The sequence below is a fragment of the Electrophorus electricus genome, chromosome 19, assembly GCF_041902795.1.
Source record: "Electrophorus electricus isolate QZ-2024a chromosome 19, ASM4190279v1, whole genome shotgun sequence".
NCBI classification, from domain to species: Eukaryota; Metazoa; Chordata; class Actinopteri; order Gymnotiformes; family Gymnotidae; genus Electrophorus; species Electrophorus electricus.
In genome coordinates this window covers 12468866-12484175 of record NC_137515.1, presented here as the reverse complement: position 1 = coordinate 12484175, position 15310 = coordinate 12468866, and the positions used below count along the sequence as shown (strand labels likewise).

General features: G+C 40.3%; 1 protein-coding gene across 1 annotated transcript; it reads left to right on the top strand.

Annotated features, from left to right (window-relative positions):
* The first annotated feature begins 377 nt into the window (after positions 1-377).
* On the top strand, positions 378-13773 carry zgc:114200 (Gamma-secretase subunit Aph-1b-like). Its single transcript, XM_027009063.3, has 7 exons — positions 378-940; positions 1737-1907; positions 3046-3119; positions 3579-3701; positions 4162-4289; positions 5758-5881; positions 13338-13773. Exons 1-7 carry the CDS (start codon positions 828-830, stop codon positions 13364-13366), a joined length of 762 nt encoding a protein of 253 aa, XP_026864864.1. The 5' UTR covers positions 378-827; the 3' UTR covers positions 13367-13773.
* Positions 13774-15310: the final 1537 nt, after the last annotated feature.

Here is a 15310-nt window from a genome sequence, read left to right as displayed (position 1 = left end):
ATATCTAAAAACTCGAATGACCTACCTTAAGCAAATTAAATTTTTGTTAAAAACAGTCAGCTAATTTGAAAGATGTATTATGTATTCTACTTCATGTCGTTAGATTTACTTTTTTGATTAGAAAAATTGCAATAAAAAATGCTTATTGATTCTAAGAGCATAGTTTAACTGACATCAAACCAAGGTTCCTTTCCTAAGGGTGTTTACCTCCTGCTAATATATCATTAGTGATCCATACATCCCAAAAAAGGAATGAAAAAAACACGACCACATCTTTACATAGACTTTGATGTGCAAGATATAGCAACGCTATTTAGCTGGTGGAACGCCATGGAAAGACCCAGTGCTGCTGGCATGTAAACCCGGAAGTACAAGCAAATATTTGAAACAAACAAAAGCCCCAGGAAGTGGCATGCTTGGGAGAAAAAAAGGAACTAGGAGCTGAGGTTTGAAAATGTTACACAATAAAATGCGGAGTGAAAATGTGTTTAGCATCCTTCGAGATTAAATGAAATTTAAGGCAATCTCGGTGAAGAGGAGTAGGCTCTTGTGATCTTTAGCAACATTGTTATGCATGTTGGTCTAGCGTGATAATACCAGCAGCCGGTGAAATGTCATTTAATAGCATGCCTGTGGGGATTCTTTGTTCTGTTTGAGGGAAGTTTTTGTGAAGCCTTGTCCGTGGTGCGTTACCTTGGCTTTAAATGGTATCAAATAATTTTAAAACGAAAGTGTTGCGCGTATTTAAAAGCTCAAGCTCGCTAGCAGAGTTTAGCAGCTAATTCGCTAGCACAGTTCCACTGTTGGAAGTTCAGCTACTTCGTAGAATGACTGCCGCGGTATTTTTTGGCTGCGCTTTTATAGCATTTGGCCCTGCGCTCGCTCTTTTTATTTTTACCATCGCCAGAGATCCACTACGAGTCATTATTCTGATTGCGGGGTAAGTATATGTTTTCAGTATAAAAACAACAGCTATCTAACAATTAGATCCTCAGGTGGGCGAATTCCGCATCTAACGTTAACGAAAGAATTGTAGCAGTCGCTGCTTAATCCTCTGCGACACAACTATGGTCAGGGACGTTTTGAGAAACAAATTGAACTCGTCTGATTTAAAGCCTACGCTCTAGGGTTATGATCTTGCAACGATAAATCCGTAACCCAACCAGTCAGTTTAGCTTTAGTCTGGCAAAATGGCAGGAACTAGACGAATGTTGCCCCTCCCCTTTAAAACACCCAGATTAAATAGCTAGTTAATGGCCAATGACCTCAATAAATGTTTTGTTTAAGTCTTTAATCGTTTTGTTTGTGCTGTCACTGTTCCCAAGTAGTGTTCAGTGCCACTTATGTTCACCGAAGGCATCTTATTAGTATTTGGTGCCTTTAGGTTTTGGCATGACATTATGAATTTACAGTTTTTTAATTAATTAATTAATTTTCTTTTCATGTGCATGTATTCCACAATCAGTGACTGTTTACAAATGCAGACAACGTGTTCACTGGTGCTTTGAAGAGATTCACAGTCAATTATTAAAAGTACAGCCAAATGGAAACATGCAGGAAAAGTTCAAACCTGTTCAACTGTTTGTTTTCACAGATCAAACCTGTGTGCCCCAGTGCTCTATTTACCTGTCAGGTGTTTTAGACCTTAATAATCAAGAAGCAAATAAGTGAATCCACTGTATCTGCATCTAATGTTTCCCTATTTTTAAATATGATAAACAATGTCTGTGTTTCAGGGCTTTTTTCTGGCTCCTGTCTCTTCTGTTGTCCTCCTTGGTATGGTTCATTGCCATGAAGGCCAGCAGTACAAAGGATGCCGAGTTGCAAAAGGGCCTGCTCATATTTGGGGTCATGTTCTCAGTCCTGCTTCAGGAGGTGTTCCGATTTGCCTACTACAGATTACTGAGGTAGGAGCCCATTCTATCAAAGCATGCCCGCACATATAGTGGTCTGGAAGCACCTAGCCTAGTGTTAATCACTCCTGGTCTTAGAAGTTCACATTTTAGTGTGTTCCCTGGCTCCAACTTATCTGATCCATCTTATCTACAATTTAGTAAAATCTACATTTAGTAGAAAATCAACTTAGAATAATCACCACTTAGTAACTGCACTGTGGGCATGTTATCATGCATGTTTTATAGCTGACCAAGTAAATGGACTACAGTAAATGGTTTGTTAACAAACAACTGGGGCATGAGATGATGAGCAAGTCACCTGTTCTAGTCACCAGTGATGGTGTCAAAGGTCATTCTTGTGGAGATATTTAAGATGGCACGCTGGGTAACGACCAGTTTCAGGATGCCAGTAGTCATCTGAAATGAGCAGCAGCACCGTTGTTTGGTGTGTTAGATGTGTTTAGTGTGTTCGATGTGTTGGGTGAATTCCTGCTGGTATGCTCACATGGCACAACGTTCATGTCTGTTACCGTCAGAATTAAGTGGCTTAATCTGGCATTGATTTTGCATAATGCATCTGTTCTTTAATTAGAATTTAAGGCAAAGTTTATACACAGCCATGGTTTTCATAATATGACTTTCATTGAAGTAGTTAGGGCTAGGAAAATGCACTCGTCTGACATATTGAGTCATACTGAAATAATTGAATCATTGTAAATTATTGTAAATGCACATCATGATGCATTGAAATGTGAGCTCAGATATTTACCCTCCTGGAAGCTTGTCAGATATGCCATGTCTAATCTGTTTTATTTTACTTTGAAGGTGTTTAATTTGAAGGGAGACTTGTTGAAAGATGTAGCAAAAGCCATGAGACCTTCTGCCTTGCAACTTCATAATTTTGGAATTCTGGATGTTGATGGGAGTGAGTTGAGGGGAGTCTAGTGTGCCTGAGCATAGATCATTGAAGGGCATCAAAATAGCAATAGCATGCTAATGTTAACTGTGCTCCATAAAGAAATGAATGTGAACATCACTACCAAACAAAGCTGTGCACTTCCGGGGGCTTGCACGAGAGAGTAGGGAAAGGCCTAAAAGAAAAGGTGATAAAGGTTTAAGTTCACTGCTGGTGTGTCTCTTGTTTTATTAGAAAGGCCAATGAAGGCTTGGCGGCCATTAGTGATGATGAAACGTCACCCATTTCTGTCCGGCAAATGGCTTATGGTAAGATGTGTTCTTTTGATAATGGTTTTCAAGCTTAGCACTAGTGTGTATATGTTGCTGAAGTTTGTATCAATTGTGTACAGAATTTTCTTTATTCAGATAAAGACTTTAGTTTCATCGGACCAGTCAAATGAAGCAACATGATGGTGATTTTGGAGCTTTGTACCATTTCAGATATGAAGTATTTTCACTAGCTTGTTAATATAATAAAAATCTGGCCAGCATCTCACTTAAGATCAATGCAGCATGTCTTTTTACTTCAGGATTGGTCCAATAGATTTGAGTGGGTGAAGCACAAAAATCCTTAAACACATTTTGAGGACTGTTTGAGTTCAGTTTCAGCAGTAGGAGAATGTTTACCACTATGCATCAAATATATTTGAAGATGTTTGTAACTTTGTGTATGTCTCTGTATTTGCACGTGTGTGTGTGTTCCTGTGTTCCTTCATCTGCCTGCAGTGGCTGGGCTTGGCTTTGGAATTATCAGTGGCGCTTTCTCCATGATAAACATCCTTTCTGACTCTTTGGGCCCCGGAACTGTGGGAATCTTTGGAGACTCTCAGTATTACTTCATCACGTCAGGTTAGTTAACACCTACATTCCAGTACTAAGCATTACCTTACAGTAGGTTAAATTTATTTAAGAAAAAAAACAACTGTCATGAAAAAAACAGCAGTTAAGAGGGTTTCATTAGTTGTCATTAATGTTATGAAACAGACATGAAACTGGTATGTTTGATCATATATGTAGGTCATTCCCTGAAAGTACCAAGTAGCGACATTTGCCAGGCAATGGTAAATATTGAGTTCCCAGACAATAAGGAAATGGTGGTGGTGGTGGTGGTAATAATAATAATAATAATAATAAATGTTATTTATAAGCACATTTTTAAGATACCCAGGGTTGCTGTTCAAAATATTAAAAGAGCAATGAAAGTAAGGGTGACAAGAAGAGACACAAAAATACATGGTATATGCACACACACTCATGTGTGTGCTACCACTGAGGTGTTGATGGTAGATATCAGCTTTATCCTCTGCAGCTCTGATGACCCTGGCCGTGACACTGTTGCACACCTTCTGGGGCGTGGTGTTCTTCGAGGGCTGTGAGAAGGGCCACTGGTGGGTCATCTGTGTGGTGGTGTGTCTCCACCTGCTGGTTTCCTGCATGGTAAGCAAGCCTAGTTGCAGGCAGAGGCGGCAGGTATTCAAAGTGGCCACAGATTTAATTTTAATTTTTAATTTTTTTTGTCTTATATTGAAAGTCCTTAACTTATTAGTTGTCTTACATGTCTGTGTTATACATATGCATGCATATAATGCATGCTACTTCTGGGGTATAATAACAGATCATTTAAAGGACGTAATCTGAACAGGGGCTGAGTTCAGCGCTGGAACTGCTATCAGGGCAGCATGTGTAGACACAGTAGAGAGAGCTCCCATAGCTTCCCAAATACAACAGGGCCTGGATCTCCCGCAATGTTAGTCCTTAAATGCAAGTGACTGTATTTTAGAAAATTAAATAATCATATATGAGCGAAATAAAGGCGAATTGTTGGTTTAAAAGTCAACTCTTACATTGTTTTGTACCATGTTCAAAGATGGACTCGCATCTAAAATGAGGCATGAATGTTAACAGCACATGGCAGGGGGCTTAGGACTTAGGACTTGTGTCTAAATCTGATATCCTCAATGCTCAACACTGCATGAAACCATAACCAAGTTTACACTTTCCCATGAGCAGTTCCCTATGCTCAGTGTGAACATGTCAAACCTTCTCCTTCACACTGATATCAGATGTTCTTGGGGATGTGGAAAAAAAAATAGTAATTAGAGAAGAGCTTCCCTAAAATACATCACCTTCTGTTTATGCTCCTGATGTGACCTTGAATGTCAGCAATCAGGAATGTAAATAAATGGTGTTGATAAGGGAGGAGGGTAGATAATGTGTTGATAAAGTAAGCAGCATGGTGTTCTGGGAGGAGGCTCTCTGCACTGATCCATATAACACAGGCACATGACACTCACAGGACTCCATGATGTCTCCACTAGGAGAATGTTATGCTCTGGTCGCTCACAGCCAGAAAACATCGTGTGGTGTTGAGATGGACTTCACTTGAATTTTACAATTCATTTATCCTTCTTTATTTATCTATAGCAGCAAAACAAAGAAAATATTTTAATATTTATAGAAAAATGGTATCACCCCTATGTTATTGACAGTAATATGATGTTATAAAACAGACATACATTAGTTATAAACATTACACAAAACTGCTTTTGTTTGCTTAGTTTTTTTCTTTAAAGGAGCAATAAGAAGTACATTTTCTGTTGATTCTTCATGTTAGGAAACTGCCATTATACTGACATCTAGTGACCTGGATAGTTCAGCAATTCTGTAATGAATCTAATTTAAATATGGCTGCCTCCATGTTGGAGACCCACACTATGTAATAATTATTTTTCATAAATGTTGCTACTTTTTGGCAGTAAAATTACTTACTGCTCCTTTAAATGAGTGGTTTCTACTAGTAAACACCTGATAAATTACCTTTAAATCAGCATTTTTAAAAATCCTGCTCCTAATGTGTTTAAAATGTGCTGTTGGTCTCTCTCTCTCTGATTTTCTGCACACACAGTCTCTGCTGAACCCGATGTATGAAGGCAGCCTACCTCCTGTGTATGCTGTCACAGCACTGATGGCTGTGTGGGCGTTCTTCTCTTCAGGAGGGTCCCTGCACAGCCTGTCACAGCTCTGTACCCGTAAGATCCTTTCACTTCCTCATTCTCGGTCATTAGAAGCACAGTTTAAAGCAGTTTCCCGTCTACCCTCTAGATACACTATATTACCAAAAGTATTCGCTCACCCATCCAAATCATTGAATTCAGGTGTTCCAATCACTTCCCTTGTCACAAGTGTATAAAACCAAGCACCTAAGCATGCAGACTGCTTCTGCAAACATTTGTGAAAGAATGGGTTGCTCTCAGGAGCTCAGTGAATTCTAGCGTGGTACTGAGACAGTATGCCACCTGTGCAACATGTCCAGTTGTGAAATTTCGTCACTAATAAATATTTTACAGTCAACTGTCAGTGGAATTATAACAAAGTGGAACCAATTGATAATGACAGCAACTCAGCCACAAAGCGGTAGGCCACGTGAAATGACACAGCAGGGTCAGTGGATGCTGAGGCGCATAGTGTGCAGAGGTCGCTAATTTTCTGCAGAGTCAATCGCTACGGACCTCCAAACTTCGTGGCCTTCAGATTAGCTCAAGAACAGTGCGTAGAGAGCTTCATGGAATGGGTTTCCATACCTGAGCAGCTGCATCCAAGCCTTGCATCACTAAGTGTAAATGCAAAGTTTCAGATGCAGTGGCGTAAAGCATGCCGCCACTGGATTCTAGAGTGGTGGAGACATGTTCTCTGGAGTGAAGAATCACACTTCTCCGTCTGGCAGTCCGATGGACGTGTCTGGGTTTGGTGGTTGCCAGGAGAATGGTACTTGTCTGTGCCAAGTGTAAAGTTTGGTGGAGGGGAGATTATGGTGTGGGGTTGTTTTTCAGGAGTTGGGCTCGGCCCATTAGTTCCAGGGAAAGGAATTGTTAATGCTTCAGCATACCAAGAGATTTTTGGACAATTGCATGCTCCCAACTTTGTGGGGAACAGTTTGGGGATGGCCCCTTCCTGTTCCAGCATGACTGCGCACCAGCGCACAAAGCAAGGTCCATAAAGATATGGATGAGCGAGTTTAGCATGGAAGAAATTGACTGGCCTGCACAGAGTCCTGACCTCAACCCAATAGAGCACCTTTGGGATGAATTGGAGCGAGGACTGTGAGCCAGGCCTTTTCATCCAACATCCGTGTCTGACCTCACAAATGCGCTTCTGGAAGAATGGTCAAAAATTCCCATAAACACACTCCTAAACCTTGTGGAAAGTCTTCCCAGAAAAGTTGAAGCTGTTATAGCTGCAAAGGGTAGGCCGACATCATATTATACCATATGGACTAAGATTGGGATGTCACTAAAGTTCATATGCGTGCAAAGGCAGACAAGCGAATACTTTTGGCAATATTGTGTATCTTGAAAACTTGGTCACAGTTTGAATATATAAGTAAATTTAACATCTCAATAATAATAATAATTTAACATCTCAATAATAGAAGGGCCAAAAATATCACAGTGCTACATGATTGAAAGAGTTTACTAAAAACCCTTTTACTCATTTTTACGACCCTAAGCGTACTGGATTGATGGTCTAATATATATATATATATATAAAATACAATATAAGGGCAAATGAAAAAGGCACCCACCCCTACAGCTCCAAAAGAAAGAAAATGGGAATAAACAAACACAAAATGTTTATCTGTACACATACGGTCGCACTCCAAGGCACATACAACAATAGGTGGAAAACCAGTACTTCTCATAGAGCTCTATCTCATAGAGCCCTGCTAAAAGAACCCACCACAAAGCATTAATTCTCAAAAGGCCCTATTGAAGAACCTACTACAGAATATTTGGTACAATCTTAAGGCCCTATTAAAGAACCTATTGTAAGATTGCGTCTAACGTGACTGCATGGAGTGTACAGCTCGGGGCAAGATCACATTCTCAACAGGCGTATTTAAACAATTGCTAAGTAGACCGTCGACCAATCCATCGACTCTCGATCCAGTTTTTGACTGGTCCAACGACAATCCAGCCACTTGTTATTGCTCTTGTTGTAGCGCCATCTCCTGGAGGACCTGCAACATAAAACTGAAAACGGAGGCATAAAAACCCCAAATGGCCGTAGCCGTAACAAAAAATTGACAGAGGACTTCCTACGATACCCGAGAGAGAGCGTCCATCAGTACATTTTCTGTACCTTTCTTATGGCAAATGTCCAAGTTGAACTGCAAAAACAAAGCCCAATGCATGAGCGTTTGATTTTAATTATACATGCGGTTTAAGGTCAGTGTATTATGGTCAATGTAGAGCACCAGTGGTCATATACTCAACTCAACATATACCTCAAAGTGTTTCAAAGCCAACAGCAACGCAAGAGTTTCCTTCTCAATTGTCGAGTAGTTCAACTGATACGGTGTCAACCTTTTTGAAAAAGTAAGATATCAGTTGGTCTTATTCCCAAATGATTTTCCTGCAACAGTACAGCTCTAGCACCAATATTGCTTCCATCTGCTTCCAGTTTAAAAGGATGCTGAAAATTCAGGGAGGCAAGCACTGGGGAACAACATAGCAACACCTTTCCCCCATTAAAAGCATGCTGACATTCCAGAGACAATTTAAAACTAGACGACGACTTCAACAGATCTGTAATGGGCGGACAACAAAAGAGAAATAACCAATAACACCGATAACGGGCCATCCCTAAAAATCAATCCTTTCTTAGTTGGAACAGAAAACATCCAAACATGCATCAGGTATCTATTAACACATGACTCATTAAGTTCTGAAAGGTAGCAGGGGTGTTTTTCATTCTGAAAGCCATAACGGTGTATTGCAGACAGTCATTGGGTGTAAAAGTCTGAAGCACGTGAAGTCAGAGGAACTTGCCAGTAACCTTTTAACAAGTCTGATTTGCTCATATATCGAGATGAACCAATTCTGTTAACACCGTCATCTGCTCTCAGCCAAGGAAAAGCATTTACCTTTAGATGGTCAGTACGGTCTTGCAAAGTATCATCAGATTTAACAATAAGTATATGTGGTGAACTCCATAAATTAGAACTGGGAATTGCTAGACCATTCTCTACCAAATATTTAACTTCAGCTTGCATGCATGCGCACTTAACAGGACTAATACAATACGCATGCTGCTTAATAGGAAGATGCTCTCCCACATCTGTTATGTACTATCTTAGTGATTTGAGTAGAAACATCAGAAAATAGACCAGGATAATACAATATCAGTTCCTTAATGGACACTCACTCAGCGGATTTAAGATCAGACAACAAAATCATCCAAATCATGCCAAATAGCAGAATTTGGTAATCGAGCAACCAACATGGGTGTAGAAGGAGCTGCTTATTGTTGCCTAGAGGTTGGAGCAGAAACAACCTCAACAGCTGCTACCAATAACGGAACAGCTTTCGGGTTAGAGCATGATACAAATTGCTTTAACGTTAATATGACATGAGTGGGTTTTACGCCTATGGTCAGTTATTTGTATTACATAATTCATGTCACTTGGCTGCAACTTTATATGGACCAGAGAATCTTGCTCATAGTGAGGATCCAGCAGAGGGCAAGAAAACCAAGACCTCATCCCGTTGTGTAAATGAATGCACAAACACTTAATTGTCATAAGTTCTTTTCATTTTGTCTTGTACCTTCGCTAATTCCCTTTTTGCAGTTTTGCATGCAAAATGCAATCGTTCCTTGAAACGACTCACATTGGTAAGATGATGCAAAGGTGTGGCATCATTGCTTAGACATTTCTTTTAAAAGCTTTAAAAGACCTCGAGCCGTGTCTCAGAACACTAGTTGAGCTGGACTAAAACCAAGAGACTCTTGTACAGTTTTCCTCACTACCATAGTGTGTCCCATCAGACAATGACTGCACCACGCTTATGTTTCTTAAAATAGTGACAGGTCTCTCACTTTCTGAACATCCTGGCATGGACACGATCCTACTTGTCAAGAAAGGAACAAAGGTTTCTTCCACTATTCTCATTTACATTTACAGCATTTAGCTGATGCTTTTATCAAAAGCAACTTCCAATTACGACTGAGTACAACTTGAGCAGTTGAGGGTTAAGGGCCTTGGTCAGGGGCCCAACACTGTCAGGGCTTGAACCAGCAACCTTCCAATTACAAGTCAAATACCTTAACTACTGAGTTACCACTGTCTCCTCAATGGTGCTTTCTACTACCTACAGCTGAGTAGCAGATCCAACAAAAGCAACTTCTTTAGAAGATATTTATGCATTCTATAGCTTTAAAACATGATAATCAGCGATAAGATGGATTTGCAACAGTAAAAGCATACTCGAGTTTGAGTATCCATTTGTATTTGGATGCAAGAGCACCGTTCTCACTGATTTCAACAATCACTTTTCTATCTGTAACTTTTTTCTAACTAAATCTGCACATGCAATAGAAGGAAAGGCATCTCTCTGAGTCAGCACATACTCATCAGCCATTATAGCAGCCTCGAAAAGATCAACATTTAACTGTAGAGAGTTTTTCTGGCAACCTGCTTTTAAAATTTTCTACTCAAGTCATTTTTCTAAGATGTTTGACTGTAGATGCCTTATGGGCTTTACACCATTTGCCAAACAAGCCACTAATGTCTCTAGCAAACTCAACATAAGTTTGATTGATTGGCTGTTTTCGCATGGGTTCTAAACTGTTGGCAGTATGCTTCCGTACTGACTCCTATGCATGGAACACTGATGCAATTTCATCATAATCTAAACTCCTCTTTATAGGCAAAGCTGAAAATACTTCCTGAGCCTTTCCCATTAGAGTACATTGGAGCAGGAGCGGCCAAACTGTCTTGGGCCACTTTAACACCACAGCTACATGCTCAAATGCATCAAAGTAAGAATCTACTTCTGATTCTCGAAGCTGAGTAACTAATTATATTTGCCTACAAACATCAAAATCAATGGACTCACTTGAACATCGAGGTGAGGCGAATCAAATCAACAACTGTACACAACACGCATACACACCCACAAAAACCAAAACCAGCCAAGCAGAAAAACAAGTAGAGACCCAACAAGACAAAATAAAGGATGAGCCCCCAATTTGTGTTATGACCCTAAGTGTATTGTCTCAATAATCTAAGGCCAAAAGGACACAGCATAAAGAAAAACATGGAGATGCAAGATTTGTCATAAAATTAAATCCTTTAAAGAAAAAATTAAAATTAAAGATATATATACACCACCTGGCCAAAAAAAGGTCACCACCTGCATTTAACTAAGAAAATGGGTAAGAGCCTTCCATTGGATAATTACTGCATGGGTGATTGTTTCAGCTGGTAACAAGTTATTTAACCCTAACTGATGCAGTGATTAGCTTCTCATTTGTGGAAAAGATGGTGGTGGAAAAGATGTTAATCTGTTTCAGAAGGGTCAAATTATTGACATGCATCAAGCAGAGAAAACATCTAAGGAGATTGCTGAAAATACTAAAATCGGGTTAAGAACTGTCCATCGCGTTGTTAAAAAGTGGAAGGACAGTGGGGAAACATCATCTGCGAGGAAGAAATGTGGTCGGAAAAAAATCTTGAATGATCGTGATTGATGATCACTTGAATGTGTGGTGAAATCAAATCATAAAAAAACAACAGTAGAACTCGGGGGGGGGGGGGGGGGGGGAATATGTCTAATAGTGAAAGTAAGAGCATTTCCACACACACAGTGCGAAGGGAACTCAAGGGATTGGGACTAAACAGCTGTGTAGCCTTAAGAAAACCACTTGTCAGTGAGGCTAACCGGCAAAAACGGCTTCAATTTGCTAGGGAGCTTAAAGATTGGACTCTGGAGCAATGGAAGAAGGTCATGTGGTCTGATGAGTCCAGATTTACCCTGTTCCAGAGTGATGGGCGTATCAGGGTAAGAAGAGAGACGGCTGAAGTGATGCACCCATCATGCCTAGTGCCTACCGTACAAGTCTGTGGGGGCAGTGCTATGATCTGGGGTTGCTGCAGTTTTTCAGGTCTATGTTCAGCAACGTTATGTGCCCAAAGAATGATGTCAGCTGAACATACTGAACGACCAGTTTATTCCATCAATGGATTTTGTCTTCCCTAATGGAACGGGCATATTCCAAGATGACAATGCCAAGATTCATCGGGCTCAAATTGTGAAAGAGTGGTTCAGGGAGCATGAGACATCATTTTCACACATGGAATGACCACCACAGAGTCCATACCTGAACCCCACTGAGAATCTTTGGGATGTGCTGCAGAAGATTTTGTGCAATGGTCCAAATCTCCCATCATCAATACAAGATCTGGGGGGGGGGGAATTAATGCAACTCTGGATAGAAATAAATGTTGTGACATTGCAGAAGCTTGTGGAAATGATGCCACAGCGAATGCGTGCCGTAATCAAAGCTAAAGGCAGTCCAACAAAATATTAGTGTGTGACTTTTTTTTTGGCCAGGCAGTGTGTGTGTACACACACACACACACCATAATCAAACCTCTAAATAACCCTCTGAAACAGAAAAACAATATAAAAATAGAACAATAGGTGCAAAACGAGTACTTCTCATACCGCTCTGGGCATAACACCTAAGCATAACTTCTCAAAGCTTACAAAGCAATTGAATATCTCTTAAGGCCCTCTTAAGAGAACCTGTCACACAGAGTTCAGTACAAGCTCATAAGGCCCTACTAAAAGAACCCACCAAAAAGCATTCATTCTCATAAGGCCCTATTGAAGAACCTACTACAGAATATTTGTTACAATCTCATAAGGCACTAAAGAACCTATTACAAGACTTGCGTCTACCGTGATCGCATGGGGTCTATTGCTCAATACACCATGGGGCAAAATCATATTCTCAACAGGCGTATTTAACCAATTGCTAATGAGACCATCGACCAATCAGCTCTCGATCCAATTTTTGACTGGTCACGTGACGAACCAGCCACTTGTTATTGCACTTGTCACAGCGCCAAAGAGGCACAAAAACCGCCTTAGCCATAACACTCCTATCTAAGATGATGCTAGCAATTCTACCTGATGTATAAGACAGGGCCTGCAAGTTCACACTTAGTCAGAACTGTTCAAAAAGGCTTTTATGGATTTTTTTCTGTGTGCTGTGTCAATACTTCATTTGAGTTTTTAATGCTGCTAATTGTTGGATTTTTCAATGACCACAAAAAAAACCCCTGAAGTAACAACCATACAGACACTGCACACATTTCATGTGGAATTGTAGATATTTATTAGAAGCGATGTTACAAAGATTCCTTTATTACTGGAATCTATAAACTAAAGTAGTGAATCAAACATTTGAAGATGTTCTTTCCTAGATGTCCAGTCATTGAGGCTTTCCCCTAGCACCACTATGGTTATATTTACCATATAAGGTTCGTGTATTTTGTCTCTGTTTTGACATCACTTTGTTCTCTACCACAGACCCAGCTTGCTGTTTGACCTTTAGCCAGCTTCCTGGGTAGTGAGAGTTTCATAATAATCATAGCAACATTTTGCTGCATTTCCTGACCCACATGATTGTGTTCTGCAGGTAAGAGTGCAGAGGTGGAGGCTTCGTAAGGTGGTGGGCTCCTGGACTCGCGGGGTGACGCAGGTGCTTCATTGCAGAGCTGTGTTCGCTGTTTGGAGCAAGTGCAGCGGCTAGCGGAAGACCAAGCACAGCGGCTGTCTCCGTAACAAGTGGCCTCTGGGGCTTGAGCTCAGACCCCCGTGACTGCCTGGCTTTCAGCCTGAGAGGTTGCGGGACTCTCAGACAACGCTCATTGTAAATCACTGTAAATAGCTTGACTTCTGTACACATGCGCACACATTTAATCTGTTTTTTCTTTTCCTTTTTGGGATCATAAGCAAGCAGGGAATTTCTGTCTCCAGTTAATTTGCTTTAAGCTCCTCAGTCATTTCATAGTGTGCTGGTAAATCACTTTTTTAAAAATGATTCTTTATTAAAACGTAATGTGACTATTGAACTAAGCCTCAGCAAGACATGTTTAAAGGTAGTGGTGAGGTGGCCTAATGGATAGAATTTGCCTGCCTTACACTCTGGAGCAGTCGCATTCAAACTTCACTTGCTTGTTAATTTTGGGGAATATTCATGCAGCTGATGGTGATTTAACTGATGGGTCTCTTGATTGATCAGAAACCCACCTGTAAATGTTTGAGAACAAATGGTCAAATGTTAACCAAGCTAGAGTGCAAGGCAGGATGTAAGTGTCTGGCTCCAGGCAGGTGCCAGCATGCTTCAGCTGCTAAATTGTCCCCAAACTTACATATCCCCTGTCACATAAGTGCATAAATGGTTTATCTAGTACCATTTCACATCTTTAATGTCCATTAAAGACCCAGGGAACCTAAATTGGTTTTCTTTATAATTGGGTTCTTCCTGCTCTTCTGGGCACAGAGTGTACACATAACAGGTGTGTTCTGTGAATACCTTTCCAAAGTCCATTAAATGACATTTGACAAACCCTTTCTGTGATGTGAAAAGGGGGCGGTCCTTATATGGAATAAAGCTTGCATAAGCTTTACTTTCAACATTCAGAAAGCTGCTGCCCCTCCGACACATTCTGTAGTCCCGCTTTTTGAGCCTCTTCAAGAGAGAACAAGTTAGCTAGTCGGTGAGCAAAAGCTATCAAGCAAGCAAAACAACCAAATATACAGTATAATTTGGTATGGCTCTTATACATGTACTGGAATAGCAGATTCTACTCAGACCTAAATTTGATTTTATAGGTCACAGTGTCACAAATTGGGCATATTGGTGATACCAAGATTGCACGATTTGGAATCACAAGGTAAATCTAAACGTATCGGAACAGGTTCCATTTTCATCATCAAACTAGAAACCTACCATTGCATCAGCATCCCTAAATGAGGCTTATCTGGTCCTTGAACGTCAGAATTATTTGCACGGATATTCTCATTGGGAGGTTCGTACATGTGCAGAGGTTTTACTTTGATTCTCCTTTTTAGTACCATAGCTAGCTGCACGTCAGTGTCAATCAGCTGTGCTTTTTGGAATATCAGGACCATGCCCAGAGCATTCTTAGTTCAGACTGATGAGCCAGTTTAGTTGTTTGAGTAGATGATATTTCTGTTCTGTGTTCATTAATTGAAAATGTGCTAAATGTTTAATATCAAACAAATCTTTTTTAAAAATTATTAATATTTTATATGTTCCCTTGGTCTTTTAGGCCTTTGTACAGAGCCTGACCCATTTGCTCACATCAGATGCCACATGGGCGGAATTTTTTAAAACTCTTCAGAGGACTTGTACTATGGGACAAGCATATGCTATGTAAATGTTCAAGTTATGTTCTGTCCTCTAAGGCAGTCCACTAGCAAGGATGTTAAATCATCATCTCTGTATATAGTATATCGATTATGCAGTATTTGCTTCTTAAAAAATTTTCTTCTCTCATCTCATTCACTAAAAGGGACGTTGTGTCTGGTTAACTGACCGTGGCTGTCTATAGATGTTCCTCAACTTTGAGCATTTGAATGACA